The sequence below is a fragment of the Leptonychotes weddellii genome, chromosome 10 (assembly GCF_054177405.1).
Source record: "Leptonychotes weddellii isolate Sample4059 chromosome 10, ASM5417740v2, whole genome shotgun sequence".
In the NCBI taxonomy this organism is placed as follows: domain Eukaryota; kingdom Metazoa; phylum Chordata; class Mammalia; order Carnivora; family Phocidae; genus Leptonychotes; species Leptonychotes weddellii.
This window is the reverse complement of record NC_138378.1, coordinates 91,932,908-91,955,553: the sequence shown is the minus strand read 5'-3', so window position 1 is coordinate 91,955,553 and position 22,646 is coordinate 91,932,908. Positions and strand designations below refer to the sequence as shown.

The 22,646-nt window shown below is 46.3% G+C and overlaps 1 protein-coding gene across 1 annotated transcript in view; it reads left to right on the top strand.

Annotated features, from left to right (window-relative positions):
• The first annotated feature begins 17,000 nt into the window (after positions 1-17,000).
• Positions 17,001-22,646, top strand: part of MTA3 (metastasis associated 1 family member 3) — a 147,518-nt gene continuing 141,872 nt past the window's right edge. The window contains exons 1-2 of the mRNA XM_081797296.1: positions 17,001-17,117; positions 18,772-18,839. Of these exons, the coding sequence (XP_081653422.1) occupies positions 17,090-17,117; positions 18,772-18,839 (96 nt within the window). The 5' untranslated portion in view covers positions 17,001-17,089. The remainder of the gene's footprint in view (positions 17,118-18,771; positions 18,840-22,646) is intronic.

The window sequence follows — 22,646 nt, the reverse complement described above, 5'->3', positions numbered from 1 at the left end:
TATTAAGGAGAGGACTGTCTCACGAGCCCAGGGGTTGAATGAGGCTGTACCTCAGAAAGGCACAGGAATCTGGGGTGCCCTGGAAGGTTGGGGAGGTTTTCTGCCTTTCCCCTCTGGCTCAGTGTCTTCCCCCACCTCTCTGCCGAGCAGCCTGGTTGGCTCCTGGATGGATGCAAGGGAAAGGGGTGCAGTCCCCACACCCAAAAGAAGTGACAATTTCTGGACAGATAAACTTGACTTCAGAAGTTCTACTCTAACATTTTGTGTCTATGTTATTCATTTTTTTCTTTTCTCTTAATTAAAAAAAATTTTTTTATTATTTTTATTTATTTATCTTTTAAAGATTTTATTTATTCATTTGACAGAGAGAGACACAGCGAGAGAAGGAACACAGGCAGGGGGAGTGGGAGAGGGAGAAGCAGGCTTCCCGCTGAGCAGGGAGCCCTATGCGGGTCTCGATCCCAGAACCCTGGGATCATGACCTGAGCCGAAGGCAGATACCCAACGACTGAGCCACCCAGGCACCCAAAAAAAATTTTTTTAAAGCTTTTATTTATTTATTTGACAGAGAGAGACACAGCGAGAGAGGGAACACAAGCAGGGGGAGTGTGAGAGGGAGAAGCAGGCTTCCCGCTGAGCAAGGAGCCCGATGCGGGGCTTGATCCCAGGACTCTGGGATCATGACTTGAGCTGAAGGCAGATACCCAACGACTGAGCCACCCAGGCACCCCTAAAAAATGTTTTTGATGAAAATGTATTACATTCCCATTGTAAAAAAAAAAACTTCGAGCAATATGGAAGTACACAGAAGAAAATTGAGTTATTTTTCACATGTTTCCCGCTCCCTGCCCCCAGAGCCAGAGGTAAGTACTGTTGGATGTCGATCTTCCCAGCCAATCTTGAATACATTTTTTTTTGCATATATATTTACACTACATATATCTAATTTGGGGTTCTTTTTGTTTGTTTTTTAAGTAGGCTCCAACATGTGGCTTGAACTCAGGACCCTGATATCAAGACCTGAGCTAAGATCGAGCGTTGGACACCTAACTGACTGAGCCACCTAGGCACCCCTAATTTTGTTGTTGTTGGGTTTTTTTTTAATGCAGTTGTACCATATGCGTTTTAATCAGCTTGTTTTTTTCACTCATATTTTGTAGCTTTCTAGGGGGGAGGTCAGTATTTTCCTTAATTTCTTAGACACGTAAGGCCAGAGATAGATGGCAGAAGGAACAGAGGACCATATCTTTGGGAGTCTATAAATTTTGGTCAATTCTTAGCCAGCATTTCTTCTCAAGTTGCTTCTTTACATTTTTAAATTTTACTTATTTATTTATTTAGTGATCTCTATACATAAGGCTTGAACTCATGACCCTGAGATCAAGAGTCACATGCTCTACCGACTAAGCCAGCCAGGTGCCCCTGTTTACCTTTTTAAAAAAATTGTTGTAGTTTGCCATTTGTAACTCTTCAGTTAATTTTTCAAAGGCCTGGGCAACCTCAGTCATCAGATCCTCAGATTTCTCAAGTTTGGATCATTCTAGGTCCTTAAAAATCTGCAAGTTCCCATCATCTGGAAGTCTCAGGCCTGAATAACCACCTCTTTCAAGTTCTTAAACTTATATAACCAGTTCTCCTAGGAGCCCCAAAATCTTTTTTTGCTCTTCCCTGAAATGAGTTTTCTGAGGGGTCATGGGAGGAGCAGAGGGAGAAGCAGACTGCCCACAGAGCAGGGAGCCCAAGGCAGGGCTAGACCCCAGGGTCCTGGGATCATGACCTGAAGGCAGACATTTAAACAACTGAGCCACCCAGGCACCCCCTGAAAAGAATTTTCTAGGGCTGGGTGACCTCATCCTCCAAAACACATGAGGCCTTAGACAGCTGGGATTTCCTTCCTTCTTTCTTTTTCTTTCCTTCTTTCCTTCCTTTCTTTCTTCCTTCCTTCCTTCCTTCCTTCCTTCCTTCCTTCCTTCCTTCCTTCCTTCCTTTCTTTCTTTCTTTCTTTCTTTCTTTCTTTCTTTCTTTCTCTTCCTTCCTTCCTTCCTTCCTTCCTTCCTTCCTTCCTTCCTTCCTTCCTTCTGAGATTTATTTATTTTTACACAGAGAAAGAGAGAGAGAGCACAGGTACACAAGCAGGGGGAGGGCAGAGGGAGAGAATCTCAAGCAGACTCCTGCTGAACATGGGGCCTGGGGCTCAATCCCCTGGACCCATGAGAGCAGACTCCCCTGATGAGCCAGGAGCCCCATGCGGGGCTCCATCTCATGACCCTGAGATCACGACCTGAGCCAAAATCAAGAGTTGGATACTAGGGCGCCTGAGTGGCTCAGTTGGTTAAACGTCTGCCTTCAGCTCAGGTCATGATCCCAGGGTCCTGGGATCGAACCCTGTGTTGGGCTCCCTGCTCAGCGGGGAGCCTGCTTCTCCCTCTCCCACTCCCCCTGCTTATGTTCTTTCTCTCTCTCTCTCAAATAATAAATAAAATCTTTAAGAAAAAAAAAAAGAGTCGACGCTAAACCCACTGGGCCACTCAGGTGCCCCGACAGCTGGGATTTTTGGAGGGTCCTCAGGCAGTAACACTGTCTTTCCTCATAATTGGGTCATTCTTGCCTTTCCCAAGTTCTGTTAGACCACTTGGGCTTCTGTGACACAATGCCGCACACTGGAAGTTTATAACCCACTGGAATCTATTCCTCACAGTTCTGGACTCGCAGTTCTGGAGGCTGCAAGTCCAAGATCAAGGTGCCAGCATTGTCAGGTTGTGGTGAAGGCCCTCTTCCAGGCTAAGACTTCCTATTGTATCCTCACTTGGGGGAAGAGGCTAGAGTGCTCTCTAGGGTCTCTTTTATAAAAGCACGAATCCCTTTCCTGAAGGCTTCACCTTCCTGACCCAATTACCTCCCAAAGGCCCCACCTCCAAATACCATCACGCTGTGGGTGTTGGGATTTCAACATACATATTTTGTGAGACGCGAACATTCAGTCCCTAACAACAAGATAAAAGTTCTAATGTCACTTAAGCAATAAGCTCTGATTTATCCCTTGTCTTCTTAAATATTTCTGTCTGTTGAATTTAAAAATAAGTCTTACAGGGAGCCTGGCTACTTCATAGGGTGGCAATATTTTAGCCCACGCTCTATTGTCAGTACTGCAGGTCTAAAAACTTGATGTATTTATGCCAACCTAACTCACAGGAGACTGTTACATAACTCAAAATGCCAATTTATTAAATTTTAGCCACTACTATACTTCTTACTTAAACACAAACATAATCATGTTACCTCCCCCATTGCCTATAGGCACCATACGATTAGGTCAAACTCCTCAGCACCCTGGCCTTGAACCAACTTTGCAGCTGGTTCCCAAATGCCATGTGTATACTTTCTTTTTTTTTTTAAGATTTTATTTACTTGAGAGAGAGAGAGTGGGGGAGAGAGCGCAAACAGGGGGAGTAGCAGAGGGAGAGGGAGAAGCAGACTCCTCCCCTCCCCCTTCCCCCTCACCCCATCCTACCCCTCCCCAAGCAGGGAGCCCAAGTCGGGGCTGCATCCCAGGACCTTGGGATCATGACCTGAGCCGAAGGCAGATGCTCAACCAACTGAGCCACCCAGGCATCCCCCATGTGTGTATTTTCTATATGTTGCTCCCTTTGTCTGGTATGTCTTTCCTGACTCTTTACCAAGCAAAATCCTTATTTTAATTGAAGGTTGAGATCAAATATTAGCTTCTTTTAAAGCCTTCTCTGGCCAACCCTGCCCCTACAGCAGGCCATCTTAATTGCTCCCAATTCTGGGCTAATATAGCCCTCATCTTATTAGATTATATCTCATCATATATTCACGACTGCCTCTTCCATTGGGTAGTGAACACCCTGAGGACCAGAATGCTATTTTATCCATCAAGGTAACCCATAATATAGAATGCTGGCTAAGCACAAGACTTTCAATAAATGTTGAACTGAACTTACTCATTTGTATTTTCTGCAATTATTTCTCTCTCTTTCCTAAATTCTTATAAAAGTTAATTTTGAAAGGGGCGCCTGGGTGGCTCAGTCATTAAGCATCTGCCTTCGGCTCAGGTCATCATCCCAGGGTCCTGGGATCGAGCCCCGCGTCGGGCTCCCTGCTCTGTGGGAGGCCTGCTTCTCCCTCTCCCACTCCCCCTGCTTGTGTTCCCTCTCTCACTGTGTCTCTCTCTGTCAAATAAATAAAATCTTAAAAAAAAAAGTTAATTTTGAAAATGTCAGTTTGTCTCAGCTGTAATGGGAGGATGGGAGGAAAAGGGGGCATGTTCATGCTGGGACTGAGAAAATCACATCCCTGGGGGCCAGGGATGGTGACTGGTATGGAAATACAAGTGAGGGACCCCAGAGGGAGGAAACAACAGTAGGAAGAGCCAGACCAAATGACAAGTGTTTCTTTCCGCCGGGAAATTTCCTTTTCAGATCTCATCTTTGCTCAAATCTGGAGATTTCTGTGTGTTTGGTTTTTTTTTTAAGAAATATTTTATTTACTTGAGAGAGGGTGAGAGCTAGAGAGAGAGCACACACAGGGAGAGAGAGAAGCAGACTCCCCACTGAGCAGGGAGCTTGACTTGGGGCTCAATCCCAGGATACTGAGATCATGACCTGAGCGGAAGGTAGACACTTAACTGACTGAGCTACCCAGGTGCCCTGATTTCTGTATGTTGTAAATGGAGGGCCCAGCTCCCCTGCAGGCTCTCTGCATAGGGTCTCCTCTGTGTTAGTGTGCAAGAGGGTAGAGGTTGGCTTCCTGACCCGGGACCTGTCTCTGGTGGGATAAGAAGAATCAAGACAAGAGCATTGGTTCATGATTGCCTGACACCCCACCGCTAATCAAAAGGTGAGTGCGATAATGTGGGAAAATGCAATAGAACAGATCTTGATGGACCAGGAAAGGAGGTGTCTGGAGAAGGAAAAAGCACCCAGAGGCATGAAGCCAGCCTGACTTTGTCCTGGTGTCTCCTAATCTCATTCCCACAAGTGGCTCAAACCGTTCCCCGGCTTCTCCATCTCCCCTCCCCCTACTCGGATTCCCAAGGCCCTCCCCCCGACACACATGGTGTTTACGAAGTCCTCAGCCTTGAAGTCATTTGTGGTGCTCTCTGCCTCACTGAAGAAAAATGAATTTTGCTTCAATTCCTGATTCCTGTTTAAATATTTAGTTTAATCAGCCCAGGCCCAAGTGCCTTTTCCATTTCCCCTGGTGCCTGGGAGCCATGCTGAAACCAGCATCATAAATAATGCATCTGATCCCAGGAACATGCCACCCGCTGGGAATCATGCCATCCCTCAAGGCTCAGGGCCTGCCCTCTGTTGCAGCTGCTTTGGGAGAAGCTGGACTAGAACAGAGAAATGAGCCTTGAGCCTGAGGACTTCTTCTCAAAGCTACTCCTGGACGGAGTCATCGTGTTGTCCCCACTGCAGCCCCGATCTGAGGGACTATGTGGGGGTGCAAGGGTGTGTGTGTTGGTGGGGAGAGTGGGAGGAGCAGGAAGAGGCAGGAACACTTAGGGCCCAGAGTCTTCCGACTCCGCCTTCGAGGTTGCTCTGACCTGGTGGAGAGACTTCAGGGCCACTTAGAACAGGTCTGACCTAGATTCCGTGTGAATGCCGAGCAGAGGATCGGGACACCAAGTATAAGGAGGCAGCTGGGTTCCAGGACAGAGGAATATGGAGACTCCATGAAATGCTGGAACCTTCTATTCCCCCTCCAGAATTCTGGCTCGTAACATGGGCTCCACCTTCTCTTCCAAGAACACAGTCCAAATTTCACCCCATTATACCAGAAGCCTGGGGGCGAAAGTCAGGGCTTCCAAGGGATGCACACTTTGTCTCCTCTCAAAGAAAGGAACCCATGATGGGATTTGGCTGGACAAGTCCTGGGTATCCTTTGCCAAAACCTCAAAAAGATTAAACTGCCCCCAGGTGCCCTCTTTTTGGAGCTAGCCCCTCAGCGCTCTGATCTGTGCAATTAGATGGGAAGCATTGGGTTAGTCGCCATTAATGACAGGGTCCTGGCCCGGCTTCGGCTTCGTAGAAGAAGGTCCTCGAGGCAGCTCTGTAACACTAATGCTTTTTTCCTCCAAAACTCTGCAGAGATAAAAGGAAACATAAACAACTATTTATTTATCCAGAAGTTCAAAGTATAGCTTTGAGCCCTTCAACATCTTCTGTGCTTTTTGAAATCAAGAGTGCAAATAAACTTCCCTCGGTCTCTTTTAGAAAGGGCAGTGGCTATAAACCTGCAGATAAAGATAAAAGGAGCTGATGAAAAGAACAAACTCTAGTCTCCATCTCGCAGTCTGAGGGGTTCATAAGCCCCCCTCTCCGCCCTTGGAGTCATCCCCTCAGTAGAATATCTAGGGCCAGAATTCTACTAATTCATTTGGAGCTGCCTAAGTATTTGGAGAGTCAGGAGCCATCAAAGGAAGGATGGCCGGGGAGTTGGTCCCTGCTGACAGGCACCTTGTCAAATCCAGTGGTCATCTCTAGCTGTGGTTTGTCACAGTGGAACTCCTCCCTTATTCACTTGGTTTCTAGGACCCGTGGACTCTGGTTTTTCTCCTACCTCCCTCACTGCTCCCTCAGGTCCCCTCTGTGCCTCTCCTCTTCCTGGTTTACTACATGAGGAAGTTCTCAATCTTTTTTTTTTTTTTTTTTAAAGATTTTATTTATTTATTTGAGACAAAGAGAATGAGAGAGAGAGAGCACATGAGAGGGGGGAGGGTCAGAGGGAGAAGCAGGCTCCCCGCCGAGCAGGGAGCCTGATGCGGGACTCGATCCAGGGACTCCAGGATCATGACCTGAGCCGAAGGCAGTCGCTTAACCAACTGAGCCACCCAGGCGCCCAGGAAGTTCTCAATCTTGACTATATAGTAAAATAACCAAAGATTTTTTTTTTTTAACTGAAAATCAGGATCCACTCTGCACTAATTGAATCTCGATTTCTAGGGGTGGGGCTTGGTATTGTAGTAGTTCTGGTGCAGCCTGGGTATAGAACCTGCTAGCAATGTGGCTTGCCCCAGGGCTCAGGCTTCTGCCGGCTTCTCCATCTACACGCTCTCTCAGCTGATCTGACCAGTCCCCAGCTTCATGGACTGCCTACACAGATTTGCATTTTTGGCCTGGGTCTCGGTGCTGAGTTCCAGAGCCCATATCCACTTGTCTATTTAACACCTCCAAACAGATAACTACAAGCATTCGGAAGTACTAATGTCCATTGGTTTTGTCCTCTTATCCCCTACATCCAATCCTTCAGCAAGAACTGTTGTCTCTGCCTTAAAAATGCATCTCCGGGGCGCCTGGGTGGCTTAGTCATTGGGCGTCTGCCTTTGGCTCAGGTCGTGGTCTCGGGGTCCCGGGATCGAGCCCCACATTGGGCTCCCTGCTCCACGGGAAGCCTGCTTCTCCCTCTCCCACTCCCCCTGCTTGTGTTCCCTCTCTCGCTGTCTCTCTCTCTGTCAAATAAATAAATAAAATCTTTAAAAATAAAAAATAAAAATGCATCTCCTTTAGGGCCCCTGGGTGGCTCAGTCCGTTAAGCGACCGACTCTTGATTATAGCTCAGGTCACGATCTCAAGGTTATGAGACTGAGCCTTGCGTTGGGCTCCACGCTCAAAGGGAAGTCTGCTTAAGATTCTCTCTTTCCCTCTCCCTCTGCCCTTCCCCACCACTCTCTCTCTCTCCAGTAAATAAATGAATCTTAAAAAAAAAAGTATCTCCATTGGCCGGAACAAGTACAATTCTATTCCCAACGTTTGTTACCTCCTTCCTCCTTAAACTATGTTAGCCTCCTAACTAGTCTCCTGGTTTGTATTCCTCACAGTCTATCCTCTGCATAGCAGCTCAAGCGATCTTTCTGTTTTGTTTCGTTTTTTAACTTTCTTCTTTTTTTTAAGATTTTATTTATTTATTTGACAGAGAGAGACACAGCGAGAGAGGGAACACAAGCAGGGGGAGTGGGAGGGGGAGAAGCAGGCATCCCGTGGAGCAGGGAGCCCGATGTGGGGCTCGATCCCGGGACCCTGGGATCATGACCTGAGCCGAAGGAAGACGCTTAACAACTGAGCCACCCAGGTGCCCCCCCCCCTTTTTCTTTTAACTTTCAAAAGGCTTTATTTCAGGCCATGCTATTACACATAGCATTGGTTGAAGCCAAGAAACTTTTTCTTAAAATAAAAAAATGCAGTAAGTGGCTCATACTCATGGAATTTACTGGTCTTACCATGTGCCCCATTACGAAGATGCAATTCACCTGAAAGAATAGGCAAATGGCCTGTGAAAAACTATTACAGTACTAGCAGTAAAGGAGAAGAACAGCCTACATGATTAGGTGTTGTCTTATATGATTTGGTACAAAAACTTTTGCTATCTTTTATTTATTTATTTTTTAAAGTAATCTCTACCCCCAACATGGGGCTTGATGATTTGGTACAAATTTATTTATTTATTTATTTGAGAGAGAGAGAGAGTACATGAGAGGGGGGAGGGTCAGAGGGAGAAGCAGACTCCCTGCCGAGCAGGGAGCCCGATGCGGGACTCGATCCAGGGACTCCAGGATCATGACCTGAGCCGAAGGCAGTTGCTTAACCAACTGAGCCACCCAGGCGCCCTGGTATAAATTTTTTTAAAGTGGCCAGTATATGTTGCCATTTTCCCCATAGCCAGTAAATACAGGTCTCAGAACCATGGATGGAGTTAGAAGTGATCTCTTTTACTATTATACCAAATGAAACACAGGAGGAGTTTTGGTTTTCCATCATCATAAATTTTGGATTGGTGAAGCACCTGGGTGGCTCAGTCGGTTAAGCGTCTGACTCTTGGTTTCAGCTCAGATCATGATCCCAGGGTCATGATCTCAGGGTCATGATCTCAGGGTTGTGAGATTGAGCCCCACATCAGGCTCCTTGCTCAGCGGGTAGTCTGCTTCCCCTCTCCCTCTGCCCCTTCCCACACTTGTGCTTATGTGTACTCAAAATTTTTTTTTTGGATTGGTGAGTTTTGAATTCCTAATATCCATTTGATGACACCAGAGAACACAATCATGCCTTTTTAAATTTTATTTTTAATTTTTATTTATTTATTTTTTAAAGATTTTATTTATTTGCCAGAGAGAGAGAGAGCGCACAAGCAGGGGGAGCCGGCAGGCAGAGGGAGAGGGAGAAGCAGGTTCCCTGCCGAGCAGGGACCCAATGTGGGGCTGGATCCCAGAACCCTAGGATCATGACCTGAGCTGAAGGCAGACGCCCAACCGACTGAGCCACCCAGGTGTCCCAGTCATGCTTTTTTAAAAAATATATTTATTTATTTGAGAGTGAGAGAGCATGGAAGGGGGAGGGAAAGGGACAAGCAGACTCCCCGCTGAGTGGGGAAACCAACAGGGGCTCAAGTTCAGGACACTGAGATCATGACCTGAGCTGAAATAGAGTCTGCTGCTTATCCGGCTGAGCCACCCAGGTGCCCCAACTATTATGTTCTTTTGAATTGGAGGTCATAACTATCCCCTTTCAAATTTGTGTTCTTCAAGGCCCAAGTAATCTTTTAAAAAACATAAATCAGATCTCCATCACTCCTGTGTTTAAAATCATCCAGAAAAAAAAAAGAGGGCGCCTGGGTGGCTCAGTCGTTAAGCGTCTGCCTTCGGCTCAGGTCATGATCCCAGGGTCCTGGGATCAAGCCCCACATCGGGCTCCCTGCTCTGCGGGAAGCCTGCTTCTCCCTCTCCCACTCCCCCTGCTTGTGTTCCCTCTCTCGCTGTGTCTCTCTCTGTCAAATAAATAAATAAAAAAAATCTTTAAATAAATTAATTAATTGAATTAAATTAAATCATCCAAAGTCTTTCCATTATATTTAGAATAAAATCCCAACTCTTTACCATAGCCTACCATGCCTTACGTGTTCGGGACCCCGCTCACCTCCCTGATCTCATCTATTCACGGTGTCTTTCCTGGGTCATGATCAGGTCAAGCTGAGTCTTGATTTGGGGAATTTGTGCTTGCTATTCCCTTTACCTGGAATGTTGCTCCACAGATTGCCCATTTGTTCATTCCATGCCATTATTTAGGTCTCTTTTCAGTTCTTACTACATCTGAGAGGTCCTCCCTGATTACCACCATCATTTTTTTCTTCCCTTATCCCGATTTACTTTCTCTAGAACACTTATCATTCTATATTAGCATATCTATTGATTTCTTTACTTGTCTGCAGAATATAAGCTCCAGGGGGACAAGTGTTTTGTCTATCTTAGTCACTGGTATATCCTCAATGTCTTCAACAGTGCTTAATACATATTTGTTGAATGAAAAGTGCACTTCTGTAGGTAAGCCTTATATTTTTGGTAGGCTCCACCATACTACCCACCATAGAAGTATGGATTGGGATCTCAGGGGCCAGAGTGCTTTCTGACAAAGGAACCCAATTAAGAGGTTAATTGGTGCACCACCATGTCGGTAATCAACTGCTGCTACTGGGAATGTGTGACATCCTTCAGGTGTGCTAGTGAATAAAAAATGTTGGGATGCCTCCACTGGTTCTTAGCTGGGGGTCATAGCATCGGGATGTTCTTTTCTCTTAGTACTAAGCCAACCATGACAGCTAGTAGGAGAGACAGACAAAGATGGGATAAGCCAAGCTTTGTCTCAAGGGCTTGGACAGGACTTAGATTAAGTGGTATTGGATCTCCTTCTTTCTCTGTGTGTCTCTGTTTTCTTCTCTTATTCTATGTCCTTTAGTCTCTGCATATAGTGTTCAGTGTTTTCTGGCTGAATCTATGTTTACTTAAAATTGAGTTGTGGATACCATCTGTATTAGTTTCCTAGGACTGCCATAAAAAAATTACCACAAATTGGGTGGCTTCAAACAATATTTCCACACAGTTCTGGAGGCCAGAACCCGGAAATTAAGGTGTCAGCAGGGTTGATTCCTTCCAAGGGCTCTAAGGGAGAATCCATTCCATACCTCCTCCCCAGTATCTGGTGGTTGCTGGCAATCTGGCATTTCTTGGCTGATGACCGAGTAACTCCAGTCTCTGCCTCCACTGTCACATGGGCTTTTTCTCTTCACTCTGTGTCTTCTGTCTCTCATAAGAACATTTGTCATTGGACTTAGAGCCCATTCTAATCCAGGATGATCTCATCTCTAGATCCTTAACTTAATTTCATCTGAAAATACGCTTTATCTAAATAAGATCCATTCACAAGTTCTAGGTCATCACATCTTTTGGGAGACCACCATTCAACCCACTATACCATCTTAGAGGCAAGAAGGTAAGGTAGGAAATAGTCAGGTTTGCTTTTTCAGACTGTATCCCTTCCCTTTTGCTGTTCCTTCTGGCTTTCCTCTTTCCTTCTTCCCAACCCTGGCTGCTTTTCCAGAGCTGAGAGCAGAACTCTATCTCTGAGAATTTTGCTCACTGACCCTTGTAAGATGGTCAGCCCTGGGCATTCTTCTTTGTCTTCACGGTCTGTCTTGGTCAGTGACTTGTGTGGCTCTCTGCCCATGCCCTGCCTATTTGCACATTTGGACCTGGACTCTGATCTCCTGAATCTTGACCTGTTAAACCTGTTTTTACCCAAGCTGAAGGACTCAGGGAACCTGCTTCTTCCCCTGGGGCCAGGGTTGGGTTTATTTCTTAGACAAGACAGGCTGGGCTCTGTGCAGATGGTGACACAGAAGAGGATATTTCCAGCCTGGATCTCTCTCCTAAGATCTAGGCCTACTCATCCATCTCTGTCTAAAGAGGAAACATCTATCTGGATGTTTCCAAAAGCACCTTGAACATAATCCATTTAACACTGAACCTGCCAACTATCCTTCCTCCCCCAAGTGCTTCCCCTACAGTATTTTATTTTATTTGAAGATTTTATTTTCTTTTTTAAAGTAATTGCTATACCCAATGTGGGGCTTGAGCTCACAACCGCGAGATCAAGCACTCCTTCAACTGAGCCAGCTGGGTGCCCCAGTATTTTTTTAATTAATTAATTTATATTTTAAAGTTTATTTATTTCTTAGTAATCTCTACACCCAATGGGGTTTGAACTCACGACCCTCAGATCAAGAGTCTCATGCTCTTCCTACTGAGCCAGCCAGGCACTCCCTCCTCTGTAGTATTTTAAACTCACTGCATCATACTTCTTCCCACCCAGTTACTCATAACATGGTGCTACCTTTTCACTCCCTGCCTCCTCAAAGTCACCAGATCCCATAGCCCCTACCTCCAAAGTCTTTCTCAAATCCCTCTACTTTTCTCACATCCCACTGCCTCTACCCTAGGTCAGGCCATCATCCCTTCTTACCAACCTGCCAACTGATCTCCTGTCTAGACTCTCTGCCTTGTCTAATCCTCTTTCCTACAGCCTGAGTCATTCCTATAAACACTCCCTATTATATCCCTTAGACCTTCCCATGGTCCCTTAGAATTCTTTTTCCTGGCTCCACACCGTATACTGTCCAGCCATCAAATTCATAGCACTAGGCAGGCTCAAAAAGGGAAGCTCTGAGATCAATTAGTTCAACCTTCCAGGGGTTCATGCTTGTCCCCACTGTGACGTCTGATCCTTTTTCTGCTACCTGGAAGCAGTGTTGTCACCAGAGTAGATGCCACCCAATGGCTGTGGATGCCACCCAATGGCTGAGCCAGTTCCCCCTTGTGGGCATGAGAGAACCATGGAATCCTAAAATGCACACTTCCAAAGCCAAGACCTTCTGGGATTGGCCCTGAGTTTCCTGTTTTCAGCACAGGGATGGATGGAAGAAACTCCCTGATTAGAGAAGAACTCCTGACTCTGGTTTCCTTTCCCTTGGGGGCTCCCTTGCTTTGATTCTTGCTGTTATATGCTTACCTTTCTCCTAGGATACGCTCATCCACCTTTAAAACCCAGGACCTCCTTAGAATATCTGAGACAGGGGCGCCTGGGTGGCTCAGTCATTAAGCGTCTGCCTTCGGCTCAGGTCGTGATCCCAGGGTCCTGGGATCGAGCCCCGCATCGGGCTCCCTGCTCGGCGGGAAGCCTGCTTCTCCCTCTCCTGCTCCCCCTGCTTGTGTTCCCTCTCTCGCTGTGTCTCTCTCTGTCAAATAAATAAATAAAATCTTTAAAAAAAAAAAAAAAAAAAGAATATCTGAGACATGCTGGCCTTTTTCCAAAAGAATTTTACTACATAAGTTAATGAAAGAAAAGGAAAAAGAGAGAGAGAGAGAGACTCATGGAAAAGACGAACAATAGGGACGCCTGGGTGGCTCAGTTGGTTGGGTGTCTGCCTTCAGCTCAGGTCAGGATCCCAGAGTCCTGGGATTGAGCCCCGTGTTGGGCTCCCTGCTCAGCGGGAAGCCTGCTTCTCCCTCTCCCTCTGCCACTCCCCCTGCTTATATTCACTCTCTCTCTCTCAAATAAATAAAATCTTAAAAAAAGAAAAAGAAAGAAAGGAAGGAAGGAAGAAAGAAAAAAAGAAAGAAAGAACAAACAAACACAAGCAATAAGATACAGACCTTTATCCAAAGCCTGGGGTCTACTTTCAGATTAATTACATTCTACACCCCACCCAAGTTCCTTTCCTGAGTTCAATTATCATGAAGCTTCCAGACTCTGGCTAGCTCCATAGAGCCTGTATGAAAACTCCATCCTTAGGTTGTGACAAAAACCAACTCTGTCTCATCTACTGCTGTCTTGAACATCCATTTCTCTTCAGCTAAGTGGTGGGATGCTAGAAACTGACACAGGAATGACCTGGGTTTTAGGTAATCCCTTATCATGCTTCTTTAATCACAACAGCCATGCCAGGAAATTTTACCCACAGGAGGCTGGATTTGCCCTGGGATTTCTGGCAAGGTCTGAGAGACACCTCTTCCTTAGTAGTGAGGATGGCTGGAATAGAGAGAGGGACCTAATACGCAAAAAGTTCTTGACATGTGCCAAACACTTTATATATTTAAATTTTTAGCATAAGCCTTGGCTATAGGTGTTAATCCCTAATCATAGCTTGAAGAATTTGAGGCTCAGAGGGGTTAAGTGTCTTGTTCAAGGTCTTAAAGCTAAACAGTCAAACTAGGAGTGAAGTTTGGGCTGGTTGATGACATGGTTATGATCCGAACCGTGCAGCCTATGGAAGGAGAGGTAACTTTGCTGTCTTTGAAGGTTAAGACTTTTCCACCTTTTGTCTTGTTCTAGGGTTTCTTTTAATGTCCAAACATTTGCCAAACTCCCACATGGCAGTATCTCTTTGATATTAGGAAGTACATAAGTTTCACAGACAAAGTACCTTGCATTCAACTCAGTACCTTGTTCTCTATATCGAGCCCGTCATTCGTTGGTATTTACACTTGCAGATACTGAGCATGTACTATGTAGAAGTCACTGGCCCAGGAGCTAGAGGTAGGAGAGGTTGAATATACAGAATCTGGAGGAAGGAAAGGCCCTGGGTTCTGGTGTCACGATTACTTCCTGTTCTCGCCCCAAGTGTCTGAGGCCTTTCATGGGGGGCTTCTGGATAAGGTGGCTCCCAAGGGGAGGAGGTGGGTATGGATGGAGGGAGTTTTCTTGGCACGTTATGCCCATTTATTATGGTTAGTACAGTCACCACAAACACCTGCTAAGGTGCACAAAGCTGGGGAAATGAGACAGAAATACAAAACTAATAGAAATACAGAAATATTTTGAAGGGGAGAAATTGCTCATTTACTTAAAAATAATGGACAAACCCTTTAAAGCTTGTGATGCATTCCTTTGTACTTTATGGTTGTCAGGAGGCCTTTTCACTTGGAGAAAGTCTTCCTGGTTTAGAGAATTCTATGCCAGAGGAAAGCGCAGGATTATAATCCTAATACTGCTACCAGTTTGCTGGATGACTCCAGGTGAATTATTCAACCTATTTATGTGTCACAATATGTTTTCTGTGGGATTGCCAGCAAATGGATTGTGATAAACAACAGCTATTCAGTGTGCATAACAGAACACTTCTGCTTTTTTTCTCTGGGTCAGAAGAGCTGACACAGGCTCACATTGTACACACGGCATAAAACCCTTGGGAATCTGGGGACGCCTGGGTGGCTCAGTTGGTTAAGCGACTGCCTTCGGCTCAGGTCATGATCCTGGAGTCCCTGGATCGAGTCCCGCATCGGGCTCCCTGCTCAGCGAGGAGCATGCTTCTCCCTCGAACCCGCCCCCCTCTCATGTACTTTCTCTCTCTCTCTCATTCTCGCTCTCTCAAATAAATAAATAAATCTTTGAAAAAAAAAAAAATCCCCTTGGGAATCTGAAACTTTATGGAGTTAATAAAAAGCAACAGACACCTGTTATTTGCATAGTGCTCTATGCTGAATGGTTTATAAAGCAGTTTCATATATCATCACAACTGATCCTCACCCACCTGTGAAATGGAATTAATGTTCCCATTTCATACCTGAAGAAACTTGGGTCACGCAGATCGTCAAGGTAATTCAGGCAAAGGTGATTTATTTTCATTTTATTTTTACTTTGCCTCAGCTATGTAGAAAATTACTTTTGTCACCTTAATAATTTGTGATAATGGACCATCACAAATGCCATCACCATACAAACAAAACATAGTCTTCTTTTCTAGGGACACTGCCCATTCCTGCCCAGACCCCACACCCAGAGTCACCAACATGTAGCTGTAAATCACCAGAAACTCCAAACAACCCACAACAGTGAGGGATCATCTTCACGTTGATGATGCAACAATGCCTGGGAGTGTTTTGGAACGGACTGGCTTTTTATTTTTTTATTAAAACAAAAAAGAATTTAAAGATTTTATTTATTTATTTGAGAGAGAGAGCAGGCACATAAGAGCATGCAGGGGGTGTGGGGGGGCAGGGGTAGGGGGAGAGAGAATCCCAGACTCTCCACTGAGCATGGAGCCCACCAGCCCCCTGAGATCATGACCTGAGCCAAAATCAAGAGTCAGATGCTCAACTGACTGAGCCACCCAGGCGCCCTGGGTTGGCTTTTTAAAAAAGTTGTTTGCGTTCATTTGGGGGATTGCCAGCTAAGATTCAACTCAATTTGGTTTTTTGTTTGTTTGCTTCTGTGAGGGAATGGAGGCTGAGAACACAGGGATTGCCTAGAGAATTAGCATGGGAAAATGATGTAAAAGCTTTAGGCACATTAACTACTTAGCAGTCCATCAACAGCAAGGTGACTGAAACTATCTCCCCCTTTGTGTGTGTGTTGGGGTGTGGTAATGGTGAACAGGTAGGGTCCTGTTCCCCTACAGGCAAAGAGGGTCTCTTGTCTTGGCAGGGCAGCACTGTATACAGGGCCTGTCCGGAGGCAAGTCCACGTGTGGGGGAATGTGTTCTGTTCAGCCCAGTTTTGGGGTGAACGCTGATAGACCTGGCAATGCAGTTGGGGTGAACTTGGGAGGGGGTCAGTTTTTCTAGACTTGTCCCCCAGCTGGGACTCTCCCTGGTGAAGCTGGCAGCACTTAGGGTCCTCCTGGCCCCAGCGTATGCAGGTTCCAGGCCCTCTGCATTAACATCACGAGGAAGGTGCTCTGCTGCGAGCACTTATTTGTCTCCAAGTGTTTGCCCCAAGGCAGTCACCCACGTGCTGAAGGTCTCGCATACAAGGGCTCCCCAGGGACAGGGCAGGGAGGAAGACCTGTCTGGGGGTGGCCAGGTGACAAGGTTCGCTGGCTGGGGTGGTATGGGCTCGGGAGAGCCTGAGCCCCTGCCCCCACCCCAATTCTCCAACAGCTCCTGGTCCGCATTTGCCAGTACAGGCCTCCGCTTCGGCCACGACCCTTGCCCTAGGGTCCTCCACTTCCAGCAAGGGCCCCCAAGCCGCCGCCCTCCCCAGGTCCCTGCTGGCCCCGCAGCGACCTCCCCCGGCCCGGCCCGGCCCACTCGGCCTTGCAGGCCCGTCGCTGGGGGCGGGAACCTGCCCCCACCCCGCGGCGTCCCCTCCCCTTCACTTCCCCCTCCCCTCGGTCCCTCCCTCCCCTCCCCCCCGTGGCGAGGCGGCGGCGGCGGCGGCGGCGGCCGAGGCTGAGGCGGCGGCGGCGGCGGCGGCGGCGGGCGGGGCTCGGCTCGGGCTCCGCGGGCGGGCGGGCGGACATGGCGGCCAACATGTACCGGGTCGGAGGTAGGAAGGCTCGGCCCGACCCGGCCCGTCTGGGAGCGGGCTCCGGGAGTGGGGGATCGGGGCGAGTTCACCCTAACCGCCGGGAGCTGTGGGCGCCCGGGCGGAGGGCGCAGGGGGCGGGGGGGGCCGGGGCCCGCAGAGGGGGCCGGGGCTCCCCACCCCCGCCACCCGCCCCTCCCCCGACCGTGGCCCACTGGGGGCCGGCGCCCACCCTCCCCCTCCGCTCCCACCCCCGCTCAGTTTTCTGGGCCAGGCCTGTACTTGGGGGTGTGAATTCTCAGACGCCCCCCTCCAGGACGCCCCCATTGAGTATCGGCCGTCGAGCCCCCTAATAGGGGGTTTCTCCCCGCGTGGCTTCCAGGCAGTGGGGGTTGGAGAGGATGGGGGGGACATCTCCCCGGCTCTACTCCTCCTCTTCAGTGGGAGTGAGGGGTGAGGGGCGTGGGGGCGATGGGGGCAAAGCCAGGGGCACAGCTGGACAGGCCTGTTTGCGGGGACAGGGCCCTGCACCTCGCCTTCCTCAGTCCCCCCTCTCGTTTCTTGCCCAGCCCCCCAAGATGGGGCATAGTGGGGCCGGGGCACCGCAGCCAGAGGTGGGGAGTTGAGCTCTGCCTGGACGTTTGCTCTGGTGACTGCCTCCTTCCCAGCCTTCTGCAGAAGAGAGAAATAAGGTCAAACAAACTTTCTCCCTACTCACGACGCCCTCCTCCCTCTTTCTTGGTAAAATAATAATTCAGATAAGTGGCGTGTTTGTGTGTGAGACTTGCTCTTCTCTGCTCATTAGCTGAGCTCCTGATGGATGGTGTTGGGAATGGCGTGGCCAAATGAGGCCACTTTGCAGAAGAGAGACGGGAAAGAGCCCCTAAGATAGACAATAACAATGCAGCCCAGCCTTTCAAATAAACACACAGTGGGAAGTTTCCAGTGAGCCTATTACAGGAGAGGAAAAGTCACTTGAAAATTTTTATCTTTTTTATTGAAAGCCTGCAGGGATTTCTTTATAACAAGACCCGAAATGAATCTGGATTAAATATGGCAAAGAGCATATCAAAATCCTGATAACTCCAGAGAGCTCTGTCTTTCAGAAAGGGAACCCCCTTTCATGCCCCTCCCCCATCATCCCAGCTAGAGCTGTGGAAAAGTTTGTCAGTATGTTTCCTCTTACCTACTCTGCTCACCTGATTTTTTTTTTTTTTTTTTAAGTTGGTGATTGAAATGTACTTTGGGCTGCTAAGCTTTTCAAGATGCTCTGAATTTGTCTTAGGTCAATAGTTTTATGTGAGGAGCATACTCCAGGGTAAATTGGATTGGAGGGAAAAGATGTGGAAGCAGTTATAGCTTGAAAGACACATGTTTAGTCAGCCCTGACTACTCGGTGATGAGAAGAGTCTTTTTGTTTATTAGTAAAGAAGTGATGTGTGGCCGGAAAGACTAGGAGAACTTGATAAAACATTAATTGAAATGAAAATGCCAGGAAAATAAGGGTCTGTGAGTAGTAGGCATATGAGAAAATGTATTAAGGTTGTATTGCTTTTACCCAGGAATGAATTATGTGCTTCATTTTGAATGTGCATTGCCTAATACAGAAGTCATAGATTGACAAATGTGAACTTGCTGTTGAAAAGATTAAGCTCTTTACTTCCTTTAATTACAGATTATGTCTACTTTGAGAACTCCTCCAGTAACCCGTACCTAATCAGAAGGATAGAAGAACTCAACAAGGTATAAATACACTGAGTATTTTTGATTTTAATACTAAAAAATAATTGTTTTCCATTGAAGGGTAATTAGGTAAAAGGCATAAGAGGTGATTTTACTTTTATTCCTAGACTCTTTGAAAGTAGAGATTGCAGGGGCGCCTGGGTGGCTCAGTTGGTTAAGCGACTGCCTTCGGCTCAGGTCATGATCCTGGAGTCCTGGGATCGAGTCCCACATTGGGCTCCCTGCTCAGCAGGGAGTCTGCTTCTCCTTCTGGCCCTCCCCCCTCTCATGCTCTCTCTATCTCATTCTCTCTCTCAAATAAATAAATAAAATCTTTAAAAAAAAAAAAAGAAAGTAGAGATTGCAGATTAGAGAGTTATGCAGGATTCTGAATATTCTTTTGCTTTGTATAATTACCTGTGATATTAGATGTTACTGAAGTATTTAACATCTGCAGATTTCTTCAGATTGCTCAGAGCTTCTCAGAGCAGGACACTCCTGTAACTCAGTCCTTTTTTATATTTAGAGTCATAATTGTATTTCTCCCTTTTCGGTGAATTATTTTTTTCCTCTTCCAGCTTTAGAAGGAGGAAGCTAGGAAATAAAGTATTGAAGGGAATTTGTAAAATTTTGGACTAGACTGACTAATAAGAATACAGTTTTGGTATAATGTAGATTAACTTACTACTTTAGGCCTTAAGTAAATAAAATTTTTATATTAAGGTTTGTCTCTGATCACTTGTGTCCAGGACATCAGAAGCATTGTGACTGTTTGCAGTAGGTGAGCTTTTATAATGGTGACATATGAAAAGTCATGAACTATATGAGCCATGGATTACTAATGGTGCTCTTGTTTCCTCCAAACCAACTTTGAAGGTTATTTATATAGCTTATGAGAATTCATAGCGTTAAAATGTTGGGGGCTCTCTAGCTAATGCCTTTCCCCCAAAGTACCATCTAGAGACTGGGCCAGTTCTGGGTCCCAGGAAGCAAAGTGTGGTTTAGGGCATTTCTGGTTTATGAACCCTGAGATCTTGATTTGCTTCTGGAGATATCCCCATGGACCTTGCATTTATAAAAATTCTGTTGTATTTGAGACCACCACCACCAAATGAAGAGAATGGCCTCAGGATTAGATCAGTCTGTGGGTGGGAACTATCAGGGCGTCATTCTGATCTCTTTTATGTTATTGATGTATAAGAGTGTAGGCAACGTGAAACTGTTTATCAGTTTATTTAGAAAATTAATTAGGATACAAAGAAAAATGTTGGCCTATATGAGACATATTCTCTGGCTGCTCCCTGTCCCTCTGACCTCCACTCTTAACTGCTCTCTGCCTTGCTCATTTGGTTCCAAGCACAGTAGACTCTTGGCTGTTTTCACATGCATGTACCTTAGGACTACCAGGTGTTTTAATCCCCTATACCTTCCTCAGCCTTGCTCTTTTCTCTGTATCATTTATCACCTTCCAATATACTTAATTATTGTGTTTATCTTCATTGCTTGTTTTCCCAGACTAGAATGTAAGCTCTGTGTGTAGTGATCTTTTCTGTTCACTAATTCATCCCAACTGCCTTAGAATAAGTGACTGGCACATACTTAAGGCATTCAGTAAATATTTATTGAATTAATGAATTTCTCAAATGTCTGACTTTAATGCTTGCACATAGCTTTACTGTTTACAAAGTATTTTGATTCATTCATTTTACAGGTATTTCTGAGGACCTGCTACCTGCCAGGCATTTTTAGATATGTGCTTTTAGGGATTCAGGGGTGAACAAAAATAGGTCCAGTAGTGGAGACAAGCATCAGCCAAATAATCCCACAAGTAGAAGGAAAATCGCAGCTGTGCTAAATTTGCAAACATCAGAGCATGGTGTTCTGGAAGCATATGATCTGGGGATTCACATTTTTACTTTTTTTGAGCCTCAAAATAACCTTAAACCGTAAAGGCAGATGCATCATGGAGTTGTTGTGCAGGACACAGTGGTTATGTGACTGGGTTGCACATCTAGCTTGAACCTGGCTCATTTCATACTCCTTTATCATTATATTACTGTTCACTCCAAAAGTATCCCTTGCTCTTCATCCTCACCTTCCTGGCCCTCTGCTTTCAGCAGAGAGTCCTTAATATAATAATGGTTTTTTTCATTCTGGGGATGACTGAATTGTGAGAGATGAGTCTGTAATTTCAGACAGTGGCAGTTTGAATGGATGGATTATTTTAAAATAAGTCAGATTGGCTAAATACGAAATATTTATATAGGGCCTTTCTTTTTCTTTTTTGAAAATATTTTATTTATTTGAGAGCAAGAGAGTGAGAGAGAGAACATGAGGGGGAGGGGAGGGGCAGAGGGAGAAGCAGACTCCCCGCCGAGAAGGGAGCCTGATGCGGGGCTGGATCCCAGGACCCTGGGATCATGACCTGAGCTGGAGGCAGACGTTCAATTGACTGAGCCACCCAGGTGTCCAATAGGGCCTTTATTTCTGAAAGGATGTGGAAAAGATACCTCATTTTATATTTATTTATTTAAAGATTTTATTTATTTGACAGAGAGAGACACAGCAAGAAAGGGAACACAAGCAGGGGGAGTGGGAGAGGGAGAAGCAGGCTCCCCGCCGAGCAGGGAGCCTGATGCAGGGCTTGATCCCAGGACCCTGGGATCATGAGCTGAGCCGAAGGCAGACGCTTAACTGACTGAGCCACCCAGGTGTCCCAAGATACCTCATTTTAAATAATTCATTAAACAAATGTTTTTTTTTAGTACCTGTTATGTACCAGGCACTAGGCTAGGCTCAGATATACAACAGTGAACAATATGGATGTGTTTTCTGCCCACACAGGGTCTACATTCTCTTGAGGGGGGCACATGAAAAGGCAAGTTAGTAGGCATAAAGAAAATAGCAAAAATGGTAACTTTTTTTTTTTAAGATTTATTTACTTATTTGAGAGAGAGAAAAAAAGTACGAGTGGGGGAGGGGCAAAAGGAGAGGGAGAGAGAAACTCAAGCAGATGCTGCACTGAGCAGGGAGCCTGATGTGGGCTTGATCTCCCAACCTGAACCAAAACCGAGAGTCAGAGGCTTAACAGGCGTCCTGATGTTACCTGTTAAGAAGGAAATAAACAAGAGCCTTGACCTAGGGGATAACAGAGGTTACTTCTTTTGGATAGAAAGGGAAAGGATTTTAAGGACATTGAAGTTGAGGCCTAAAGGTTGAGGAAGAAGTAGCCAGGGAAGAGAGGCCACATGAGTTTTCCAGATAAAAGGCCCTGAGAGGATCAGAGGTCACTTTGGCAAAGTGGGGAAAGTTAACATGATGGAAAATCCAAATAATGAATTTAAGAGCACTTGATATATTCTAATTGATAAGCCAGGATAGGAAAGGACATTAACCTAAGAGGCTCCTGGCTGGGTCAGTCGGTAGAGTATGTGACTCTTGATCTTGAGGTCCTGAGTTTGAGCCCTACGTTGGGTGTAGAGATTACTTAAATAAAAAAAAAATTTGGGGGGCGTCTGGGTGGCTCAGATGGTTGAGCGTCTGCCTTCGGCTCGGGTCATGATCCCAGGGTCCTGGGATTGAGTCCCGCATCGGGCTCCCTGCTCCTTGGGAGCCTGCTTCTCCCTCTGCCTCTCTCTCTCTCTCTGTCTCTCATGAATAAATAAATGAAATCTTTAAAAAAAAAAAAAAAATTTGGGGGCGCCTGGGTGGCTCAGTCGTTAAGCGTCTGCCTTCGGCTCAGGTCATGATCCCAGGGTCCTGGGATCGAGCCCTGCATCGGGCTCCCTGTTCCAACGGGAGGCCTGCTTCTCCCTCTCCCACTCCCCC